Here is a 23,736-nt window from a genome sequence, read left to right on the forward strand (position 1 = left end):
ACTATTCAACAAAGCAAGTAAAAGTTCATGATTTGTCCAAAGCAAGATCTCCACCTTTGTTGTAAAGTCCTTCCATTAAATTAGTTTAAGCATCTTACTGTGGAAATGTATTGAAAATAAAAAATTGTCCTCAATAGGCACTAACCTAACAATCTCACCTTAGACTGCATTCCTTTCCACTTTTCTGAAACAGGAGTTTAGGCAGAAATGGATTTTCTGCTTTTGGATACTGAGACATTAGTTTTGTTCTTTTTATTTATTTTAGTGAAAACAAAGAGAAATGTATTTCTGTTTTTCACAGGGTGAATGTTAAAGAGTCTTTTTCTATCAACATAAACAGATAAACCTGCGCCTGCTTATAATAATGCTCACTTTACGTCTCTCAGAGAGGTTAATAACTTGTCTTATAACAATCTGAGATCCCTATCTGCTTCAAGAAGATGACCATCATCCCAGTATCTAAGAAAAACCAAGCAGCGTACCTTAATGATTATCGGCCAGTGGCTCTAACATCTATCATTATGAAGAGCTTTGAAAGGCTAGTCATGGCACAAATCAATTCCAGCCTCCCAGACTACCTGGATCCGCTACAGTTCGCCTACCACCACAACAAGTCCACAGCAGACACCATTTTCCTGGCCCTGCACTCAACCCTGGAACACATACATAACAAGGACACCTGTGTCAGACTCCTATTTATTGACTACAGTTCAGCCTTCAACATTATTATTCCCACAAAACTCATCTCCAAACTCCATGACCTGGGCTCGGCACCTCCTAAATCACAGACCACAATCAGTAAGGATAGGCAACAACATCTCCTCCACGATCATCCTCAACATAGCTGCCCCACAAGGCTGTGTTCTCAGCCCTCTACTATACTCCTTATTTACCTATGACTGTGTGGCCAAATTCCTCTCCAATTTGATTTTCAAGTTTGCTGACAACACCACCATAGTGGGTCGGATCTCAAATGACGAGACAGAGTACAGGAATGAGATAGGGAATCTGATGAATTGGCACGGCAACGATAACCTCTCCCTCAATGTCAACAAAGAAGATTGTCATCAACTTACGTCAACGGGGATGAAGTAGAAAGGGTCGAGACCTTCAAGTTTTTAGGCATTCAGATCACCAACAACCTGTCCTGGTTCCCCCATGCTGACGCTATAGTTAAGAAAGCCCACCAATGCCTCGACTCTCTGAGAAGACTAAGGAAATTTGGCATGTCAGCTACGACTCTCACCAACTTATACAATGCACCTTAGAAAGCATTCTTTCTGGTTATATCACAACTTGGTATAGCTGCTGCTCTGCCCAAGATCACAAGGAACTACAAAAGGTCATGAATGTAGCCCAATCCATCACGCAAACTAGTCTCCCATCCATTGATCTGTCTACACTTCTTGCTGCCTTGGCAAAGCAGCCAACATAATTAAGGACGCCACGCACCCTGGACATTCTCTCTTCCACTTTCTTCCTTTGGCAAAAGGATACAAAAGTCTGAGGCCACGTATCAACCGACTCAAGAACAGTTTCTTCCCTGCTGCTGTCAGACTTTTGAATGGACTTACCTTGCATTAAGTTGATCTTTCTCTGCACCCTGGCTATGACTGTAGCAGTACATTCTGCACTCTCTCATTTCCTTCTCTATGAACTGTATGCTTTGTCTGTACCGCACGCAAGCAACAATACTTTTAATACATGTGACAATAATAAATCAAATCAAATAACCAAAGATAACAATTCAACTCCAGAGAATGGAAATAGTGAGAAATCAATAGACATGAATTAAAACATCCTAATTCACTGAAATGGACAGTGTTGGATTTTGAATAAACAATTCACGGAAATAGTTAAACTTTCAAAGTGTTCAAACAATGCAGCTGAAGAAAAGATAGTAATCAGTGGCATGGCATTGGGTGGTCATGGAGGCATTCCTCATTCTGGCCTCATTATACTGTTACAGCATTAGAGCAAGAGAGGCTTTCCATCAATGGGAGATCATAATTGGCTATTTGATTATGAGTGGGTAACTTTGAAAAAGGCTGGTCAACATCACAATGCTCCTCAATTTTCAGACACTGATTTTGGGTGTATTTCGGTGCAACATGTTGACCTGAAGGGTTGGACTGTTGAGTCTCTAAAGAATGTACCCCGTAGGAGAACTTTCCATTCCACTTTTCCAGGGATGCTGGGCAGAATAAAAAGAGTCAAAAGAAGCAAACGCATTTAGATTTTAAAAATGTTCACGGAAGTCTGTCAGGTTTTGTGGATCTAGCATTTCACTACACCAAATTAAGCAGATCACAAACAGCTTCCTCCTCCGATCTGTCACACCATGATTAAAGCTAAGCTCTCATCAAACAGCTCATTCTATTTTTTTAATGTCCTTTTTATATCCCAATGCTACTGTTACTTCAAGATGGAGCAATAATTGTATTTGCATTTGGAAAGGTTGAACCCAGAAAGAAAGGACACAAAAAGAAATCAGCCGCATGAGCCACATTTCTTTTCTGACAAGAAAATATGTTGGAGGGTGCCTCTCTGTCTGCTCTTCAAACTTTTCAACACTCGACAGGACAGTTTTGGAAGCAAACAATGCTCCAGAAAGCCTGCCCAGAACTGTTAAAGTTAAAGTTTGTTTATTAGACACAAGTAAGGCTCACATTAACGCTGCAATGCAGTTAGTGTGAAATTCCCCGAGTTGCCACACTCCGGCACCTATTCGGGTCAAATACACCTAACCAGCACATCTTTCAGAATGTGGGAAGAAAGCGGACTACCTGAAGGAAACCCACGCAGACACAGGAAGAAAGTGCAAACTCAACATAGGCAGTGGCCCAAGCCAGGAATCGAACCTGGGTCCCTGGTGCTGTGATGCAGCAGTACTAACTACTGTGCTGCCGTGCTGTCCTGTTAAAGCTGAAAACTTGCATGATGACGGGTGGCACGATGGCACATGATTAGCACTGCTGCCTCACTGTGCCAAGAACCCAGGTTCGATTCTCGGCTTGGGTCACTGTCTGCGTGGAGTTTGTATGTTCTCCCCATGCCTGCAGGGGTTTCCTTGGGTGTTCCTGTTTCCTCCCACAGTCCAAACATGTGCAGATTAGGTGGATTGGCCATATTAAATTGCCCCTTAGTGTCAGGGGGACTAGCTAGGGTAAACGCATGTGATCATGGGGCTTAGGTGGGCTGTGCAGATTTGATGGGTTGAATGGCCTCCTTCTGCCCTGTAAGATTCTATGATTCTATGACTTTTAAACCTCAGTTAAAGCTGAAAGTTACTAGATCAAGGTCGGGAAACAATTTTCTCATATTTAACCACCCCCCCGCCACCTCACCTGATCCAAATGTATCACCTTTTTGGGTTAATATTCAGTCTTAATCTCTGGGTTGCTAATGTCAATACCATAACCACTGTACAACTATATCCGATTATCACAAATTGGTAATCTGATGCAACTGTCACAATATACAACTGTATAAATTTTGTGATAATAAACTGCAAGTAATCATATGATAAATTTACTATAGTGCCGATTCCGCGTATCGGGTTCCTGTACTCAACAAAAACACAGACCAAAAATAGCACCGCAAAAGAAATAAAACAATCTTGCAACAATGCTTATATATATCATGCTTAGAAGATAAGTTTAAAAGACATCCAAGAATGATTTCGAGGCCATAATCTCATTGCAGTGTTTCAGTGGCAGCAATAAATATTTGAGCATTGTCATATGATTTCTTAAGGGGCAGGCTTTTCCCTACAGCCCATCATACGTTTTGCAGCAGTGGAGGTGATCTGCCATTGGCCAGCAGTGGGATCATCTGGTTCTGTTGTTATGATGCAGCATTGGACTGGGGTAAGCACAATAAGAAGTCTCGCAACACCAGGCTGAAGTCCAACAGGTTTATTTGGTAGCACAAGCCACTAGCTTTTGGTCAACAGAGTTTCTTATTAAATGCAGCTGTCGGGACTGGAAGATCCCGCTGGTGTGAATGGCAGGAAGTTCCAGCCCTTATCATCCTGCCCACCACACACCCAATGTGATCACTATCTTTGCATAACTTCAGGGTATTGACTATTCTCGTTGCCATTAACTAAACTTTATTTTTATTGGAACTAATGCTAACACTCAGATCACATTTCTTTCCATATATAGTTTCAACTGATTTTCTTGTATTTCTCTTACCTGCACAGCACAGGTCACACAGAGACTTTGTTCGGGTGGAGCTGGAAAGGCATTAATCTCCAGGTAAAACCAAACTCTGTACACTTTTTTCTTCTCTGTGGCTGTCAAAGAATAAAAACACATAGGTTCACAATTAATGTTTTCATTCCATCTATACCATTTATCCTTAGTGATTTTGAAGCAATTACCATAATATGACATGCAGTGGTGTGTTACAGTTCACTCAGGGAGTCTGAGCTCCTGTGGAAGCAATACACTTCTACGTGCACCTTATGGTCTGGTCACATGGCTGACCAGAAATCTTTCCCATTCCTACCGGCTGTCATTGACATGTGTTAGAAGAAGTTCCAGGTTGGTAATCAACCTCTTTGACTGCCTTATGATCGCAACTTCCATGGCCACCAGATCCTGGATTGGAACTCAAAACTGAAGATTCCAGATCAGATGCAGGGATGCTACCCACTGCACCACAAAACGTCCCAAATATTATGTGTAGGACATCATAGTTTTAGATGCTCAAAATTAACAAGTTATTGTCATAATATAGTTTCAGTCTATGCATATTTATGCATGATATAAATACTAATAGTAGCCGAAAATATTTATTATAGTGGAGATGTTCCAATCCATGTTTTGATGGCTGCAGAAAGATGGTGATTGAAACAAGGAGGAGTGCAGAGTAAAATGTTACTTAAAAAGGGTAAGGCAGATGATGTTAAAATTCCATGCACAATATTCTTAATTTTAAAACAGAGGGCTGTTGTACATCTGTTATTCAATATCTTTTTTAAAGTATGGGCTATTGCTGAACATGTAGTTATCCCATAAGAGGCGCATTTATTTATTTTACACTGTAATTAGGACTTTTTCTCTCATTGTATTCTAATTATGAGTAATTATAATAAACATCTGTGTGGTAATGTAGCTCCTTGAAGGGGCAATCCAGAGTGGGCCATGTGATCAGTTAAGACCCAATGGAGTGGAGGTGGGGAACCTGAGTATATCGGGAGTGAGGATGCAAGGCCTGGGACTGGGAGGGTCTCAGTTGGAGCCAGGGAGAAGAGTAAACCTGTGCATATCTTCTCTCAGATCCTTAGCGTGCAAATAGTTATTATAGCTTCATAAACCTTTCTCATTGTTGGAGCCATATCACTGCCAATCTTTTACAGAGTGCTGCATTGACAACTTATACTTAAGTGGTCCACAATTCTTTTAATTCTTTCTTGGGATATAGGTATCATGGCAAAGCCACTGTTTTATTGGCCATCCCTAACTGTCCTTGAAAAGATGATAGGGGACCATTTAATTAATGTAATACGTATGGCGAGGATTCTGTTAGATTTGTCCTTTTTTGTGGACAGTATACATTTGAGCAATTTTCCATTTGTCAGGTGAATGCCAGTGTTGTACCCAAGAGCATGTCTAGGTCTGTAGCACATGTCTGGGTCTGTAGCCTTTGCTGTTCCCAGCACTTTTAGCTATTTCTTGACGTCACATGGAATGAAGGGAATTGACTAAAAAGTGGCATAAGTGATGGTGGGTCCCACAGGATGAGATTCAGAAAAAAAATCAGCACTTCTAGTTGAATATGGATGTGAATGTATCAGCCCCTCTTTGGCATTCAGAGTTTTGCCATCGTATAGGAAGGCATAGTCATGGACTTGTTTCCCAACAGTCGGTAATCAACCCCCAGCATTTGCTGCTGCAAATGGTGAGATATACATCTGTTAATCATGGGATCTCTTAACTCTTGTTTGAGGAGTGGGGCAGAGTACGACCAGTGATGGTGATGGAGGAATATGAGACATGGACTGATACTATTCTCTTCATATGATTACGCCAGGTTTTGTTTGACTGGTCTGTGAAACCAGCCTTGCTACCAGTTGCCAGATGTTAATGATGAGGACTTTGTAGTCTACCAAGCTGGGTGTGCCTTTGTGGTGCCCAGATTTGATGCCTAGGTCACAGCCAAGTGGCGAACCTCATTGAGGTTGTATAATCTGAAACAGTGAACTACCCTGATTTGAACCCAACACTTGTAATTTTAATGGAGGCATGACAAGAGCCAGTCAAACAACCCAGTCACAGGAAATGGCATTGTGATTTAAACGAGGCTACATTTCAAGATTCATTCTGCTTCAACCACACATAGCAGGGGAATTGCACTATTTTGGGACAGAAAGAGCAAGAATGTTCTCTTCAGACCCTACAGTCTACCCAACAAGAAGGGGAACAAAAACAGTAAAATGGGGAAATAAGAATTCTGGTCCAAACTGTTTTTTCCTTCTGGTCATTAAACCATATTGCCTCACAATGTTCTCTCTTCTCTCCCCCAGCCTAACCAACAACTGACTCCCCCAACTACCATACACCACCACACATCCCAATACCTGGATCTTTCTCCTCCACCCACCGTCTCTCTCACATACCGGTACACTTGCTTTCATTGGCTTCAGCTCTGAAAAATTGGCTTCCAATTTATAAGGCCTCCAGCCTATCAATCATATGTAGTAAATTCTATAAGCCATTTGGGAAGTCTGTTCTTGAAGGTTTACTGATGTCACAACAGCACCTTCAATGCATTCAGCAATGGTAAAGCATGCTATTAAACCTTCAACATTCCAAGGAATGCAAGACTGTGTAATTTCTCCTTATCATATAACACTTGGAGATCTGATAACATTCTGCGAATTGGCACTGCACTCCTTTCAAGGTGAATATATCCTAAGGTGCGGTGCCCAAAATTGTATACTTATTTCAAAGTTATGGACTAATGGGCTTACTTATTTGGCATCCTCATTCTGACACATGTACCAGAATAGTTCACTACATATTAATTAGAAACACTGGCTAATGTTTTGCTCTCCATATTTCAGAGAAACCCAAGCCAGTAGTCACGTTAATATTTCTCACCATAGTGAACCAAGTCTGTACAGCCGAGTATCACATTTCATTGTGCTTCTCCACATTTCCCACTCACCTCTTAAATACATCAAACAAAAGCCTGATTTAAATAGGTTCTGTCTAATTCTACCCACTGAGAACTAATGAACTTAGTAAGAATGAACATTCCATAGGGCAAGTTTCAGTGTAATATGCTCCCAAAAAAATCAAAAGTTCTCTTTAATTATCAATGTTAACTTGGTCTACTAACTTTAAAGAACCATTTTTACTCAGCTGACAGTTTAAGTATTTCCAATCCAAGCATATTGCATTAACATGGTATTGCATTTGGAGTCCTGACTGACGTGAAAGTAAGCAATCGATACAGAGCTCGGATGTCTGTGATAACATATCCTTTCTAACACGGCAGTATTTCAGTCAGAGTCTAAACCACTCAAAGGTAGCTTTGTGCAGGTAGTTTTTTGCACTCAAAGGACTTGATTTGCCCACAGGAAGAATTAAATAAAGCATTTAATGCATTTCTGAACAGTGCCACAGTCCACACCATTTTAAACAACCATAATAGCCTATAAATGATGAACTGTGATACAACATGTGGAATTTTTCAAATAAAAAGTAAGTTGTGGCTTAAGATTATTAGTCATGTTAAAAGAAAATACCAGAATCTGTATCTCTGATTGCTTCGTGTGGTGTTGATGTGTCATTTGTTACTGATTGTTCACTATCCAACTTTCCCACTGAGCTACTGTAGTCAGGCAGCTGCTGCTGTTCCTGTGTGTAGTCGGGCAGCTGCTGATGTTCCTGAATGTAGTCATGCAGCTGCTGATGTTCCTGTGTGCCGTTGGGAAGTTGCTGCTGTTCCTGTGTGCCGTTGGGAAGTTGCTGCTGTTCCTGTGTGCCATTGGGGAGCTGCTGCTGTCCCTGTGTGCAGATGGGGAGCTGCTGCTGTTCCTGTGTGCAGTTGGGGAGCTGCTGCTGTCCCTGTGTGCAGTTGGGGAGCTGCTGCTGTTCCTGTGTGCCATTGGGGAGCTGCTGCTGTCCCTGTGTGCAGTTGGGGAGCTGCTGCTGTCCCTGTGTGCAGATGGGGAGCTGCTGCTGTTCCTGTGTGCAGTTGGGGAGCTGCTGCTGTTCCTGTGTGCAGATGGGGAGCTGCTGCTGTTCCTGTGTGCAGTTGGGGAGCTGCTGCTGTTCCTGTGTGCAGTTGGGGAGCTGCTGCTGTTCCTGTGTTTCATCTTCAACCACAAATGAGATTACTCCTGAAATAAATAGGTAACAGATGTGTTTTTAAAAGTAGCACATTTTCAATGGGGTGAATGATTTGCATTATATACTGTTGTTGCTCTCAGTCTTCATTTTAAGCCAACTCTTAAACTCTAGCGATATTAATCCAGTTAAATTGATTTTTTGCACTGATATATCATTAAAGGGGAATATTCCTCTGAGAGAAGATTACCAGACCCAGTACTGAAACTTTGAAGTGCTTTTCATTGATGAGTTCCAGATCAAGAAGCAGGAAAATTGCTGAGTTCCTACTTCAAAACAAAACTAGGAACGATTACTTATATAGCACCTTTAATGTACTGAGACATCCCAAGGCATTTCCCAGGGCCATTATAAAACCAAATCACATAAGGAAACATTGGAGGCAATTTTATGTGAAAAATTCACATAATTCGCATAAAAATTATGCAAAAAAGTGCCGAGTTACTGTGAAAATGGGAGAGTTTCAGGTCTGTTATTTGGGCGAGTCCAAATTGTATATCTTATGTACTTAGAGAAGGGAAAAGTGGACTAGACTATGCAATACTTTCTAGGAAAGATGCTGCAGCAGAGGGCGCCATTGCGCATGTGCAGATCTTTGATTGCACATGCACAATGGCAACTAGCAGTAAGCTGACAGGTCAGAGACATCTGTCAGCTCTCGGCTGCTGTAGCTGGCCTCAACAAACCCACTCTCTGCCACTTCCCCACTGATTTCCTGGGGCCCCGTGGCTGAGTTTGAATGTCCCCGGCCCTGAAATATCACCCCCCCACCGCTGCCCAGACTGATTGCTCCCCTTCTCACCCTATCAAAGGGCAACTGGGCACCCCTCCCCACCTAACCTGAAAAGATTAATTGGTTCAGTGTAACATTACTTACATCATTTAAGTTACTACTGTCTATAATGAATTTTACAGTCAGTGTATATAAACTATCTTGCTTGAATACAGAGTTGTAGCAGGGTCACCCTCCACACTCTATGGGCTGCTCCTCCATGGGTCCCATGCCCCCATAGGCCCCAGTGCCTCATACATGCCCCTTGCCAGAGAGAGAATCTCTGCCATACTAATCACTTGGAAGTGAGCATTAACATAAATTTAAATAATTTATTCAGGCTGTCATCAAAAATGGTTGGGAGGCTGAATGTGCCAGACGTCAGTTCCAGTAAGGTTGTGGAAGGCGAGAAACTGGGCATGAAATTTTTATCAAAGAGGTAGGTTTTGAGGGGTGTTCTGAGGCAGAGAACTACAGGAATAGTATTCCAGAGCCTTGTCAATGAACAACTGAAGGCACAGCCACCAGTAGTGCAACAATTATCAACTGGGAATGGGAATGCACAAAGGCAGTTATCTCATATTGTTGTGGGGTGCAGGGGTTACGCCGATAGGAAGGGCAAAGCCTTGGAGAGATCTATAAACAATGGTCATAATTTTAAAGTCAAGATGTTGCCAATATAAGTCAGTGAGCATAAGGGTGTGATAGGGGAACAGGGCTTGCTGTTAACTTGGGAGTTAATACAAAGGCAGCTGAGTTTTGGATGACGCCAACTTTACAGAGGGTAGACGTATGATACCAGGCAGGAGCCACTGGAATATTCAAGTCGAAAGGTAATGATTACATGGATGAAGCTTTCAGCAGCAGATGAGCTGAGACAGGAGTGAAGTTAGGCAATGTTACAGGAATGAAATAGGTGATCTTATGAATATGAAAATGCACAAATTAAAACAAAAAGCTCAAAAGCTCACCTCTGGACATCAAATTGGTGAACAGGTTTGCTTAATTTCAGACTGTTGGAAAGAAGGGGGATGGAATCATAGCTAGAAAACTGAATTTGGACCAAAACATTGCAGATGATACAAAGATATGTAGAGGGACATGTAGTATTGAGGAAGCAAGGTGGCTGCAAAAGAACTTGGACAGGTTAGGAGAGTGGGCAAAAAAGTGGCAGATGGAATACAATATGGAAAAGTGTGAGGTTGTGCACTTTGGAAGGAGGAATGGCAGCATAGAATATTTTCTAAATGAGGAAATGCTAAGGAAATCAGAAGGACAAAGAGACTTGAGAGTCCTTGTTCAAGATTCTCTTAAGGTTAACGTGCAGGTTCAGTCGGCAGTTAGGAAGGCAAATGCAATGTTAGCATTCATGTTGAGAGATAGGATACATGAACAGGGATGTACTTCTGAAGCTGTATTAAGCTCTGGTCAGACCCTAATTGGAGTATTGTGAGCAGTTTTGGTCCCATATCTATGGAAGGATGTGCTGACCTTGGAAAGGGTCCTGAGGAGGTTCACAAGAATGATTCTTGAATGAAGAGCTTGTCGTATGAGAAATGGCTGAGGACTCTGGGTCTGTACTCGTTGGAGTTTAGAAGGATGAGGGGGGATCTTACTGAAACTTACAGGATTCTGGGAGGTCTGAATAGAGTGGATGTGGAAAAGATGTTTCCACTAGTAGGAAAAACAAGAAACAGAGAGCACAACCTCAGACTAAAGGGACGATCCTCTAAAACAGAGATGAGGAGGAATTTCTTCAGCCAGAGAGTGGTGAATCTGTGGAACTCTTTTGCTGCAGAAGCTGTGAAGACCAAGTCATTGAGTGTATTTAAGACAGAGATAGATAGGTTATTGATTAATAAGGGTATCGGGGTTATGGGGAAAAGGCAAGAGAATGGGGGTGAGAAAAAATCAGCCATGATTGAATGGCAGAGCAGACTCAATGGGCCAAGTGGCCTAATTCTGCTGGTAAGTCTTATGATTTTAATGCTTTGATCTTTCCAATAATTAAATGGAAGAAACTGTTGCTTATCCAGTCCTGGATGTCAGATAAGCAGTCTGATAAGTTAGCAACAAGGAATTAGAGGAATCAAGAAGTGACCATGAAGTAGTCCTGATGTCTCCACTGTAATGTGAAAGCCAATACTGTGCCTTCCTACGAGTTGCATGGAGCAGCTTGTAGATGAGAAATGGGAGGATGGGTGGTGGTGGTGGTTAAGGAGTGGTAAAAATGGATTCTTGGGAAATGGCAGAGCTAACAATGCAGGAGAAGGAAGATAAGCCATTGCAAATGATTCTTCGGTTATGCTTTGATAGATGAGAACATGACGAGATGAGAACAGGACCATCCAGCTGGATGACAGTAGAGAGATATTCGAGGAGGGTGGTGTGGTCAACCGTCTCAAAGGCTGCTGAAAGGTCAGGGACAAAGAAGAAAAGTTTCCCTAAGTCAGAGATACACAGGTTATCAATTGTTACTTTGATAAGAGTCGTTCTGATATTTGGACAGGGGCGGAAATCTGATTGGAGGGATGCAAACATGGAATTTATTTGAAAAAGAAGTAATGATAGTTGATTTAAAGAGAGACAACATCAAGAAAGAGAGAACCATTTACAATAATTGGCTAACATGGAAGCAATGGTTGATTAGCAGTTCAGTGAGAATAGTGGATCTCGTCAACAAGATGAGTTCAGCAAGGGCAAGCGAGAGACAAGAGAGGAATTAGAGAAAGATGCAAGTTCAGGGCTGGGGAAGGGGGAAACATTATAGAAAGATTAACTCGGAGGCTAGTTCAGAAACTGGCTGGAATAAGGTCATCAAAAACATTATTGAACACGTCTCCTCCATTGAGGGACAAAACTTTGTGCTGACAAATAATTCCAAAAGAGTGAATGGACTCCCAATTAGTTTATTTCAAATGTAGGTTTTATGGGGATAAGCTTCATACTGCAAGCACTTCCCCCCACCAAAATGCTGTCAACAATTAACGCGTATTGGTATCCCAATCAACATAAAAATAAATTTCAGGAAGAGTAAGAGGTAGCAGGAAAACTCAGCTGCCAGCGGCGTATATTGGAAATGTCGACAAACATTGCGCATGATTTTTTAACTGTCTTCTTCCACTCTGAAGCCCTGTATTGTAATTATATCATTGGTAATTTCATACTGGATTGTCATTGTTTGTTTCATTTCCGGTTATTCTCATCTACACCCAATTCAGTCTGGAGATTTTCTGTTCTAGAATACCAGCAATGGGAAATCAGAATCGATCTGCCAATGCTTCATAATCCTGAATGTTTCAATTGTATCACTTCCCACTCTTCTATACTCCAGAGAATATAGTTGCAATTTGTTCAGCCTGTCATCGTAGAACATGATTTCAAAGACCAACCTGGTGGACCTTCACTGTACCACTTCCAATACAAGAATATCCTTTCTTAAAATTGGAGACACAAACTGTGCGTAGCATTCTAGGTATGATCTCACCACAGCCCTGTACAATTGGAGCAAGGCTTCTGGATTCTTGTATTCCAAAGCCCTTGCAGTAACAGTCATAATGGCATTTGATTTCCTAATTGCTTGTACTTGCATGTTAACTTTTTGTGTTCCTTGTACAAGTACATCAGGTCATTTCTACTACATCAACATTTATAACTAATGCACTATTTGAGAAACATTCTGTTTCTCTACTCTTACAAATAAAGTGAATAGCCTTACACTTCTCCACATGCTATTTCACCTGCTGCATTGTTGCCAAGTCACTTAACCTGTCTAAATTTCTTTGCAACCTCTTTGTGTCCTTGATGCAGATTGCATTCCCATTCAGTACTGTCAGAATATTTGGGTGCATTACTCTCTGTCGCTATCATTAATAAGGATTGTAAATAGCTGAGGCCCTAGCACTGATCCTTGTGATACTCTACTGGACGCAGCCTGCTGCCTCACTTATCCCTATTCACTGCTTTCTGCCCATTTGCCAATCCTCTATCCATGTTAATATATCATTGTGAATACCATCTCTTATCTTCTGCACTAACATTTTGTGCAGACCTTATCAAACGTCTTTTGGAAATTCACGCATACCACTATTGAAGATCAGCTCTCCCATTTCTTTGGCTGTTTCAAAGCATCTACAACAGGTCGAGCTTCTTCAATACTTTAATATATCCAGCTCAGGAGGTTTTGTTGACACAGTTGTTCAATGGAAGCATATTATGAATGCTTGGCTTAGTAACAATCCCACTACTGGATTCAGCTCAGCAAGGTTGTTTATATAGTTGTGCAGTAAATTTTAAAGTTTATTCATTAGTGTCACAAGTAAGCTTACAATAACACTGCAATTAAGTTACTGTGAAAATTCCCTAGTTGCCACACTCCAACACCTGTTCAGACGCATTGAAGGAGAATTTAATGTGGCAAATGCACCTAACCAGCATGTGTTTCGGACTGTGGCAGGAAACCAGAGCACCTGAAGGAAATCCATGCAGACAGGGTGAGAACATGCAGACAACGCACAGACAGTGACCTGAGCTGTGAACTGAACCCGGGTCCCTGGTGCTGAGAGGCAGCAGTGCTAACTGCTGTGCCACCTCCAATTTTTTTACAAACAGTGGTTGTGTACATGGGCTTTCACAAGACGTTTGATAAAGTATAACATAATAGATGTATTTGCAAAATTGAAAGTTGCAAGATAAAAGGGGCAATAATTAAATGGATACAAAATTTGCTAAGAGACAGAAAGAAATGAGTGGTCAGGAACAGTTTTTTTGGACAAGAGGGAAAATCCATATTGTATTCCATTATCTACCCTGTACATATTTTCAATCTGAGGATCACTCCCCACTATCTGCCTTTCAATCATCCCTATATCAAACTACGAAGTTACCTATAAGATCACCTACTTTCATCTTCACAAATACCTGACATGACATTACAGAAACATAGAAGGTAGGAGAAAAAGGAAGCCTTTCAACTCTTCAAGCTTGCCCTGTCATTCATTACGACCATGGCTGATCATCCAATTCAATAGCTTAATCCTGCTTTCTCTCCATAACCTTTGATCCCATTCACCCCTAATGCTATATCGAGCCGCCTCCTGAATACATTCAATGTTTTGGCATCAACTACTTCCTGCGGTAATGAATTCCATTGGGTGAAGAATGCCTCCTCATCTCTGTCCTAAATGGTCGATCCCAAATCCTCAGACTGTGGCCTCTGGTTCTGGACTCCCCCACCATTGGGAACATCCTCCCTGCATCTACCCTTGTCTAGTCCTATTAGAATTTTATAAGTCTCTATGAGATTCCCCCATGTCAAACTTTTTCTAAAAGTTCCAGTGCATCACATTCCCTCATTACATCATTCATTTGCTAACATGAAGTTAACTAAATTATTCAATGCTATACATTTATTCAATTGGTGGTCTTACCTGTAAACTTTCCTCTTTTCCATGGCAAAATATTAAGTAAATATGGAGCAGTTTGTCCAGCTTTTAAGGTAATGCACGGTTCTCCGCTCACTATTAGTAAGTCTGATACAACCTGGAAACATAAATGTTTGGTTTTATACATTTTAACAAAACATTTCAGATGAACATTAATTTGCCAAGTTGTGACACTTTTAAATAAAGTATTTGAATAAAATGAATCAATTGTCAAGTTGTGCTTTTAGCTCCCATGGATTACTTGAAATCTGGAACATTTTGAGTGTTTATGTATGAATAATGTAAAGTGGGATTCATTAATCCAGTAAATATCAGACCTTTGACACCTCAGCTTATCTGCACATTGACAAATCAAAAAATTATCAGTGCACCAGAAACATGCCATTTGAGGCCCAGACCACATTTCAATGGAACTGGAGTCCATTCATACTCTCTGCTATGATAAAAAAGATTTAAAAATTAACTGCAGGGACATCCACAGGTGGACCTTCTGGATTCAATGCCCTAGAGGGGATCTATCTTCCAGCCAGAAATCTTTCTTAGAGTTCCATCTTCATTTTCAGGAGGTCCACTTCTTTCTTCAGTAATGGGTCAGTGACGATGGGCACATTTTCAATAATGGCACTGGGACATGACATGCCAACCAGGCCTCTTACACCACTGAATAAAGTGTAAAACACCTGGGCGCACAATTAATAAGGTCAGGATCGAAAGATTGGGCTTGTTTTCCTGCCAGCTTCTGCAATGGGAAACACTCCACGTTCCCGTCACCCGCATTTAGTCTCTAACAGGGAGAATTCCACCCCAACTCTTGAATCATGCAGCTGCTTTGGATGCCAGCATTAGACACCTGTAAAAGTGGTAACAGACTGAATGCTTCTGGGTGCCAAGCCCCATACATGACTGTCCCAGCAAGCAGGCCCAAGGATAACACATCTTGCAGCTCCACTGATCCCACTCTCTGCTGGTGCCTCCACACATCCCTGTCTGGGAAACCTTTCTTCCCATAAGAGTTACTTGCCATTTAACAATGACAGTTAATAAAAATTATGGGGGGGCTTTTTCCAGCCCGCTTCACTACTTTTGTAGCAGAAGGCTAGGAGACTCTAGCAGAGGCCATTTTGTGGGCTTCCCGCTAGGTGCCACATCTTCCACAAGTCTCTGGGCACCAGATTTCCGGCGCTGTTAGCTGTGCGTCAGAAATCGGCAGAGAGCTAAATAATTTATGTAAGTGAAGATTTGAATATATTTTAAATCCCATTAGCAGGCCCAGTTCTGAAGTCTCCGGGCCCGCCAGCGCTCCACACCCCGTCAGAAGTGGTTCATTCCAGCAGGGTTTCCTATAGCTCCCTATTTGCAGGGAGCTGGTAGCCACCCCTACTGGAGTAAAAGGGGGCCCTTTCCAGTAGAAAAAGGCCTCTCCAATAGGAATAGGGTCTGTCCACAGATTTTCAATTCACGCTAGTGCACTCTGCAGTGCACAGAATGTGAGAGATTTATTTTGAAACTCTGCTGAAAGAACCAGCGTGTTTTATTCCAGTTCTTACGGATTCAAACTTAAGAATTTTTTGGGGAGAGTTACCCCCATGACTTGAAGTAAAATTAGTTTATGTGCCTTTTATTTTATTAGTCTGAGGAACACTAACTTGAATTATGTTACATTGATTTGAGGTCACACAGAAGTCCACAGCTACTTCTTCCACTCTTCCAGATGAGGATGATTGCAAACATGCAAGAACCAGAGTGTGAATGATAGCAAAATCATAAGTGGGGATGCCTATTAAAATTTTATATTTTAAATGTTACCAGCATTGAAATTCTGTGAAATGCCAATCCAATTATAATCATGTAATGCTTCCCTTAGTTTGACCAAAGTGGACATGAAATTGTGGGCCATACAAATAAAAAAAATCCTAATTAATTGAGCTATTAAGACACTGGATTCATTTGCGAAACAGTTTGTTCACTAAATTAACTTAAAAAACAACATAATATGGGAATATACAAGGCTGATTTTAACTCCTGGTGGGGAATCAAAAGCGGGTGTAGGACTTTGGTTTCAACTCAGTTGAATTCAGTAGTTACAACATGTGAACATTCCATCAGCTGCTCAGCCACTTCCAGTAGAAAAAGATGCAAACTGAAAGGCCCAGAGAGTATTTACTGGCATTAGGAGGGCAACACTGGGAGTAACATTGGTTTGCAGCTGGGAAATGGGGGTGAGCAGGTTAGCAGAGGCTAGATTCTCTTTGTCAGGTCCAACAGAGCACTTAGCTTAAATTAAACTCTGCGGATCACAATGGATCTCCTGATCTGTTTACCTGCTAGGACAGCCATAGGCAGCACTTGACACAGGGAGTTGATTGAAATTCCACAGAGTCTGTTATAGATCTTGGACTTATTGATGTGGCTCTGCCAGAGACAATCGCAAGCCTCATCTATCAACCAAGCCAGTGATATCAAATTGGTAGATTGGCTAAAACAGAACAGGAAACAGGCCTACTTGATTCCTCAATTCATTTACACTGAAGGGGCAGACTTAAAATGGTTCCATAGCTTTGATTTGAAATGTAATGAATGTAACCAAAACATATTTTATTACAGCACAATTTATATTAGTTCATTTTGGCAAGGAAATCAAGCTCATATTATAAAGTCTGAACTCTCTTACCTTACACGTTAACCTGGTTTGAGTATAATTAGGAACCATTAGGACCTGCTTTGTGATCTGTCTTACTTGACAGTCTATCATGACATGATCCACAGCCACAGGCCTTTTGCCAATCCCTTTGAGGCTGATGATACGCTCCGTACCATCTGTTTCATTCACCAGGACAAGTTTACCCTGTGAATGAGAAGGAAGTTCAAGAGAAAACACTGGTGTTAAAAATAGAAGATATCTCCAACACTGACAAAAAGCCACTCCTTTTTAATGCCTTACAAGTCCCATGAGCAAATGAATATTCTGGAATGTGTCGGTTATCTCTTAGTTCAATTAAAATTGTTGAGGCAACATTAATAAAATTTTGATATAGGCAATTCAGCATAGTTTAATTATCATTACATACTGCAAATAACATGAAGGGTGTAAATATGATTCATAATGAACTGGGAGTATGCCAAGAATAACAAAATAGAAGGACTAATTATCAGCTGGTGACGACTTTTCTAACTAATGAGAAAGATCATCGTGGCCTCATTTCCTTATCCAGCCAGCAAGAACTAACAGTTGGTTCATAACCACGTCTAACTGTTTCTTAAAAGATACTGAGGTTTTAGCTGCCTCAACCCATAAGGAAGTCTATGAGTTTATCAGTCTGTGTAAAAAAAAAATCATTTCCTGGATTCAGTCCTTCAGCTTAACTTTGACATCTTTAAAATGTGGCATTCTGCCATGATTTAGTTTGAAGTAGCATTCTGCATTAATGTTTTCAATACCACTTGCAAATTTTATATATTGTCTAAAATTGTCTGTGGTCACCTCATTTCAGAGAGAATGCTCAAATGTTTTCAACTTGTCTATGCAAATCAGTCCTCTAAAACTAGGGATTGATCTTGTGGCTCTGTTGAACTTTCTCAGAAGTTTGAATGTCTTCCTGGTTACAACCAGAACTGAACTATTCTTGCCACATGTCTTCCTTTTCTGACCTCCTTTTGGGGCTTGAGGTTTTTTTTAGCTAAATGGTGACCATTTATCAAAGAGGACATTAATCATGCTTCAATCCCAATGAAAAGCTTTGCTAGGCTGTTCAACCATGGAGAGGGCCGAACCTGCCTTCACTTGATACCCACACACATGCAGGAATTTCTAGGCATTGTCAAAAGTAGAAATCCTGGCCAACAGTTCCTCTCTTTTCCTTTAAGGACCCTGTGCCTAGAATCAGTGAACCAAAAACAGACAAATGACCTTGACATCATGTTGGCCTGAAGTCTGAAATTTTATAAATCATAGTCACAACCTAGCAGCCCTATTAGTCGGGGGACACGAATCCCATGATGACCATCAATTCGTGTGACAGCCAGAAGTGGGTTTGTGTCGGCAACATCTCAGTTTGATATCCTGGGAGTGAACCTGATTTCCATATGTTTGAATACATTTACACGTAATTACTGAGCTTGATGCTGTAGTGTCCACCCATGATGCATCCTTCCCTCTCCCCCCTCCCCATCCTCCTGATGGCATGACGTCATGCTGGCATGAATCACGATTGGCTTTCAAAAGCGAAAACCAGTCATGATGAGCATGCTGGGAGTGTGGAGGTGCCGTAGGCCCTGTGGTTTAAGGACAAAGCTGGGCATTGCCACCTGGCACTATGACAGCACCAATGGGGCAGTATTAAAAGGGGTCTGGTTGGGGTGGGGGTGGGGGGGGCGGGGTTACAGTTCTCCATTGGGGGTGGTTCCTCTTATGTGTGGTTGGGGAGGGTAGGGAGAGGGGGGAACCCCAGTGTCTGTGAGGGGAGGGTGGGAGGAGCACCAATGGTTGCGATGGGCTGGAGGGGTTGCCCCGATGTTGGCTTTGTGGTGGGGAGGGTTGCCCTGCTGTTCAGCAAGGTGTCCAAATTTCTGATGAGGGGAGGTCAGGACCCCTTTGGGGGGGATGGGGCCTTAAATTTACGATTGAGATTGAGGCACCCTTTCCAAAGAGGACCCCAATCTCAGAATCCCAGTTTTGCCGACATGTTTAGGCCAGCTGTGTGATCCTTGCCAGAACATCGAAAATGCACAGAGTGCTGTTACATCAGGTGACAAAAGGTGTATGTGAAGACAATGAGTTTCACACAACCTTTCTTGCCTGATTCAGCACTCTGCAATTTTGGGAAAATTGCATCGCATATCTATTGGTACAAAATGGATAGTGTTTCACATACTCAGTATGCATTACACTGCTATCACAACACAATAGACTCAAGCACAAACTGTAAATAAATGGCCAGAAATACTTCATATTTAATGAATAAGATCCCCTGATGGTTCAACCAGTGAATAGCTGAGTTATACATAAAAATACAAGCTCAGGTTCAATCTTTAATCAGACAGAGTTCTCCTGGTCAACAGTCATCCCGTATCCCTTATCTAAAATAGAATAACTGTTCGCCTTGCTAGGACTTACAAAGCCTTCAAACAAATTTGCCAATAAATTATCGAGAACAAGAAATCAAAAAGCAACTAATTGACGGTGAATCACTTTGGAATTTGAGGATGTGAAAAATGCTTAAGTTTTACCAGACGGTAATGACGTTGTCTCTGAGGCATTAGCAATACATTTTAACATTTAATTTAGCACCATTGCGTCGTTGATTCAGAGATTCAAGAAATCCAGAATGAAAGCACATCATCATAATTATTTTAGTATTAATTCACAGGCTGTGGCATCAGTGGTAAAGCGACAACTTTTTGCTCATCTCAAATTGTCCTCGATAAGGTGGTGATGTCCTGCCTTCTTTACAATTTGAGGAGCTTGCTAGGGTATTTCAGAGGGCAGTTAAGAACCAATCACGTTGTTGTGTATCAATTAAAGTTACTGCTATAAAACTATAATCAGATCTAGGCCAGGTAAGCATGAAATTGTTAACTTGAAATTCTTCCCCAGCCTGCCCCACTAGAACAAAAGTGTAAATGGATTACAGTTACAGATCAACAATAATCTCATTGAACAGGCTTGAAGGACTGATTGGCCTCCTTCTGTTCTTACATTTCTAGTTTACCTTCTCGACAGTATTTGCATTGAGGTCTGCTGAGGGAGAGATTATTGTCGTTGCACCAGTTCACCAGATTCTTCATCTCATTTCTGTACTCTGTCTCATCATTGTTTGAGATCACCAGCAAACAAGAAAATCGAGTTGGAGGGGAATTCTATTTCTTGGTTGGCTTGATGGGTAGACCTGCTGGGTAGACAACGGAGACATTTGCCAGAAACCGCAGGATCCTTCTTCAAATAGATAGATTAGGCTCTGACGATGTTAGTGGTGCCAAAGCATTATTTCATTTTAACCAGAACCCCAGGCTTTCTCATCAAGCCAACTGAGAAACAGTTTTAATTTCTTTGTGTTCCTTTAGCTCCAAAAGGAAGGCATTTCAATCTTCCCACTCATTTCCCATCCAAACCCCCTTTTCCAAAAGTGGAATCCTCTTGCAGCCACATCCAACCACTCACTTACTGAGTACCCACTTACTGTGTGGCCAAATTCTCCTCCAACTTGATTTTCTTGTTTGCTGATGATCTCAAACAATGACGAGACAGACTACAGAAATGAGATAAAGAATCTGGTGAACTGGCGCAACAACAATAATCTCTCCCTCAATGTCAACAAAACGAAGGAGATTGTCATCAACTTCAGAAAGAGTAGTGGAGAACATGCCCCTGTCTACATCAATGGGGATTAAGTAGAAATGGTCGAAAGCTTCAAGTTTTTAGGTGTCCAGATCACCAACAACCTGTCCAGGTACCCCATGCTGACACTAAAGTTAAGAAAGCCCATCAAAGCCTCTACTTTATCAGAAGACTAAGGAAATTTGGCATATCAGCTACAACTTCTCACCAACTTTTACAGATGCATGATAGAAAGCATTCTTTCTGGTTGTGTTGGTATGACTCCTGCTCTGCCCAAACCACAAGGCACTACAAAACGTCATGAATGTAGCCCAATCCATCACGTAAACCAGCCTCGCATCCATTGATTCTGCACTTCCCGCTGCTTCGTCAAAGCAGCCAGCATAATTAAGGACCCCAACCACCCTGGACATTCTCTCTTCCACCTTCTTCTGTCGGGAAAAGATACAAAATTCTGAGGTCATGTACCAACTGCCTCAAGAATAGCTTCTTCCCTGCTGCCATCAGACATTTGAATGGACCTACCTCGCATTAAGTTGATCTTTCTCTGCACCCCAGCTATGACTGTAACACTACATTCTGCATTCTCTCGTTTCCTTCTCTATGAACGTATGCTTTGTCTGTATAGCGCACAAGAAACAATACTCTTTACTGTATACTAATACATGTGACAATAATAAATCAAATCAAATCTTGCAAATATTGAATTTCAGCCCCAGCCAGCTGCTGCTACCCATCGATTTTGGACACTTGAGACCAGGGAGATAAAATCTCAGCTGTCTCATCTTGCCAAAGTCAGGATGGTTTGCAACCTGCTTTGACCCTGGCCCAGGTTATAATCAGGGTTAAGGATATACATGGGAAAGCTCTCCTAATTGCGAGTGCTTAATGAGAATAGATTTTGTGCTGCCTGTTCGCCAATATAATTGAAATTAGGGGCTACCATGATAATTGCAAAGGTTGCATACTCACTCTTCCACACATATAAGGTTCTATCATCATGCAATATGAAGATCATCTGCATTACATTAATTGGGAGTAGCAATGTATGGTTGCCACACTCTTCTCATTGTTTGCCAAAGTAGTGCAATGATAAACCCATAAAAAACAGTCCTGAACTTTGTGATGTCCAGGTTTCTTTTTCCAAACTCCTAGAACCAACTCAATTCATGTGTATAATTTTTGCCTAGTACTCATCAAAATAGACGAATGGAGTGCCAGATTTCAAAGGGAGCAACAATTCATGAAAAGCACGAAAACAGGACACTGATTGGTCAGCAAGTCAACTGTGATGGGTCAAGGCTTTGCCATAGAGAATGCACCAGAGAACAATTGTGCTCCATGTTTTTGTTTCACGCAAAATGGTGCAGTGCCTGGACATGTCCCTTTTGCCTGCAAAAGACAATTCCCTGCATTTGAGTACATGTAGTTTCTAGCAATCATAAGTGAACTACGTTGTGAGCCCAACTGGTAATCTTAAATTGGTTATTAGTGTAATGCTTAGTGCACTTGAGATTATTTAACAAATGCTGTTCAATCACAGAATTACATCTAACATCAGACATTATGTTCTCAGCTTTACAAACACAGGTTAGTTGAGTACTGTTAGTACTCTGCCTATTGCAAACAGCCAAAGAGACATATTGTTTGATATAATTCACCAATCATTGGAACACACAGCCCATGTATCTGTCATTGTGCCAGCTCCTAACCTTCTACCCCCTTGCACAATTCCAGTACGTAGATGATAAGTTTGCTATATTTAAATCTTCAGTCATATGTCAGAATTTCTTTACGTACCTTAGTGCACTCCACCCTATGTTCAAGTTTGGCTAAGAAATGGACAATCTACAAACTCTTTTTCCTCAATGTGCTAGTAGAGAAATTCACCAATGCGTTCTCTAATACTATCTACCACAAGTCTACCTTCACTGGCCAATGTACAGACTAGGATTCCTACTGCTCCCCACACCAAAAGATTGGCCACATCAGCAATCTTGTAAGTGGAGCCTAGGCCATTTGCTCAAGACCCAGTGACAGGCAGATCATATCAAACAGCAGACTTCATTGGCTGGTCACAACAGGGCAAGCACTGATCCTACTCGACAGCCCAAAACTCAACATAGAGCGGGATTTTACGGCCTCTCTTGGGCAAGACTGGAAAGTCACATCCTAGGTCAACACAGATTTCTGTTGTCGGGCACTCGCCCGTGCCGATTCCATGGCGGGCGAGCTGATAGAGTTCCGGCCCACAATGTCTAACATTAGAGGCAATTTCATGATTAAACAGCACTTGCTTAATAATCCCAAGTGTGCTATGAACTACAATAAAACCCAGTTTAAGATTAACAGTCAAGTTTGCAACATGGCTTACTTATACTTGCTATATTCATATGCAGGGACTTAGACATTGCAGATAAAAGAAATATGTCATCCAGGCTTTGCACCTTTTTTAAATTAAACAAAAACCTGGGAACAATAATTCCCTGGAACATCATCCATGCAACAAAGTTGACTTGCCAAACAATCGGCACTCTTTTCTTTGAAACTTGGCATTCTCACGTGTATTGTGATAAGTGCAAGAGGAGAAGTGCTATGGGAAGATGTTAATATATTAGCAAATCACTGGACTACTGATCCACAGGGCCCAGCTAATGCTTTGAGGATAGCACGAGGGCACAGTGGTTAGCACTGCTGTCTCACAGAGCCAGGGATCCAGGTTCAATTCCAGCCTCAGGTGACTGTGTGGAGTTTCTCGCATCTGCATTGGTTTCCTCCGGGTGCTCCTGTTTACTTCCACACTCCAAAGATGTGCAAGTT

At 41.6% G+C, this 23,736-nt stretch overlaps 1 protein-coding gene across 1 annotated transcript in view; it reads right to left on the reverse strand.

Annotated features, from left to right (window-relative positions):
• LOC145353303 (cilia- and flagella-associated protein 47-like) overlaps positions 1-23,736 on the reverse strand; it is a 495,401-nt gene that overhangs the window by 189,299 nt on the left and 282,366 nt on the right. The window contains exons 49-53 of the mRNA XM_080203935.1: positions 17,254-17,427; positions 14,568-14,679; positions 8,290-8,359; positions 7,763-7,848; positions 4,200-4,294 (exon numbers count right to left, since the gene is read on the reverse strand). Coding sequence (XP_080060061.1) covers positions 4,200-4,294; positions 7,763-7,848; positions 8,290-8,359; positions 14,568-14,679; positions 17,254-17,427 — 537 coding nt within the window. The remainder of the gene's footprint in view (positions 1-4,199; positions 4,295-7,762; positions 7,849-8,289; positions 8,360-14,567; positions 14,680-17,253; positions 17,428-23,736) is intronic.

The sequence above is a fragment of the Carcharhinus amblyrhynchos genome, chromosome 15 (assembly GCF_965287045.1).
Source record: "Carcharhinus amblyrhynchos chromosome 15, sCarAmb.v2.hapA, whole genome shotgun sequence".
Classification (NCBI taxonomy): domain Eukaryota; kingdom Metazoa; phylum Chordata; class Chondrichthyes; order Carcharhiniformes; family Carcharhinidae; genus Carcharhinus; species Carcharhinus amblyrhynchos.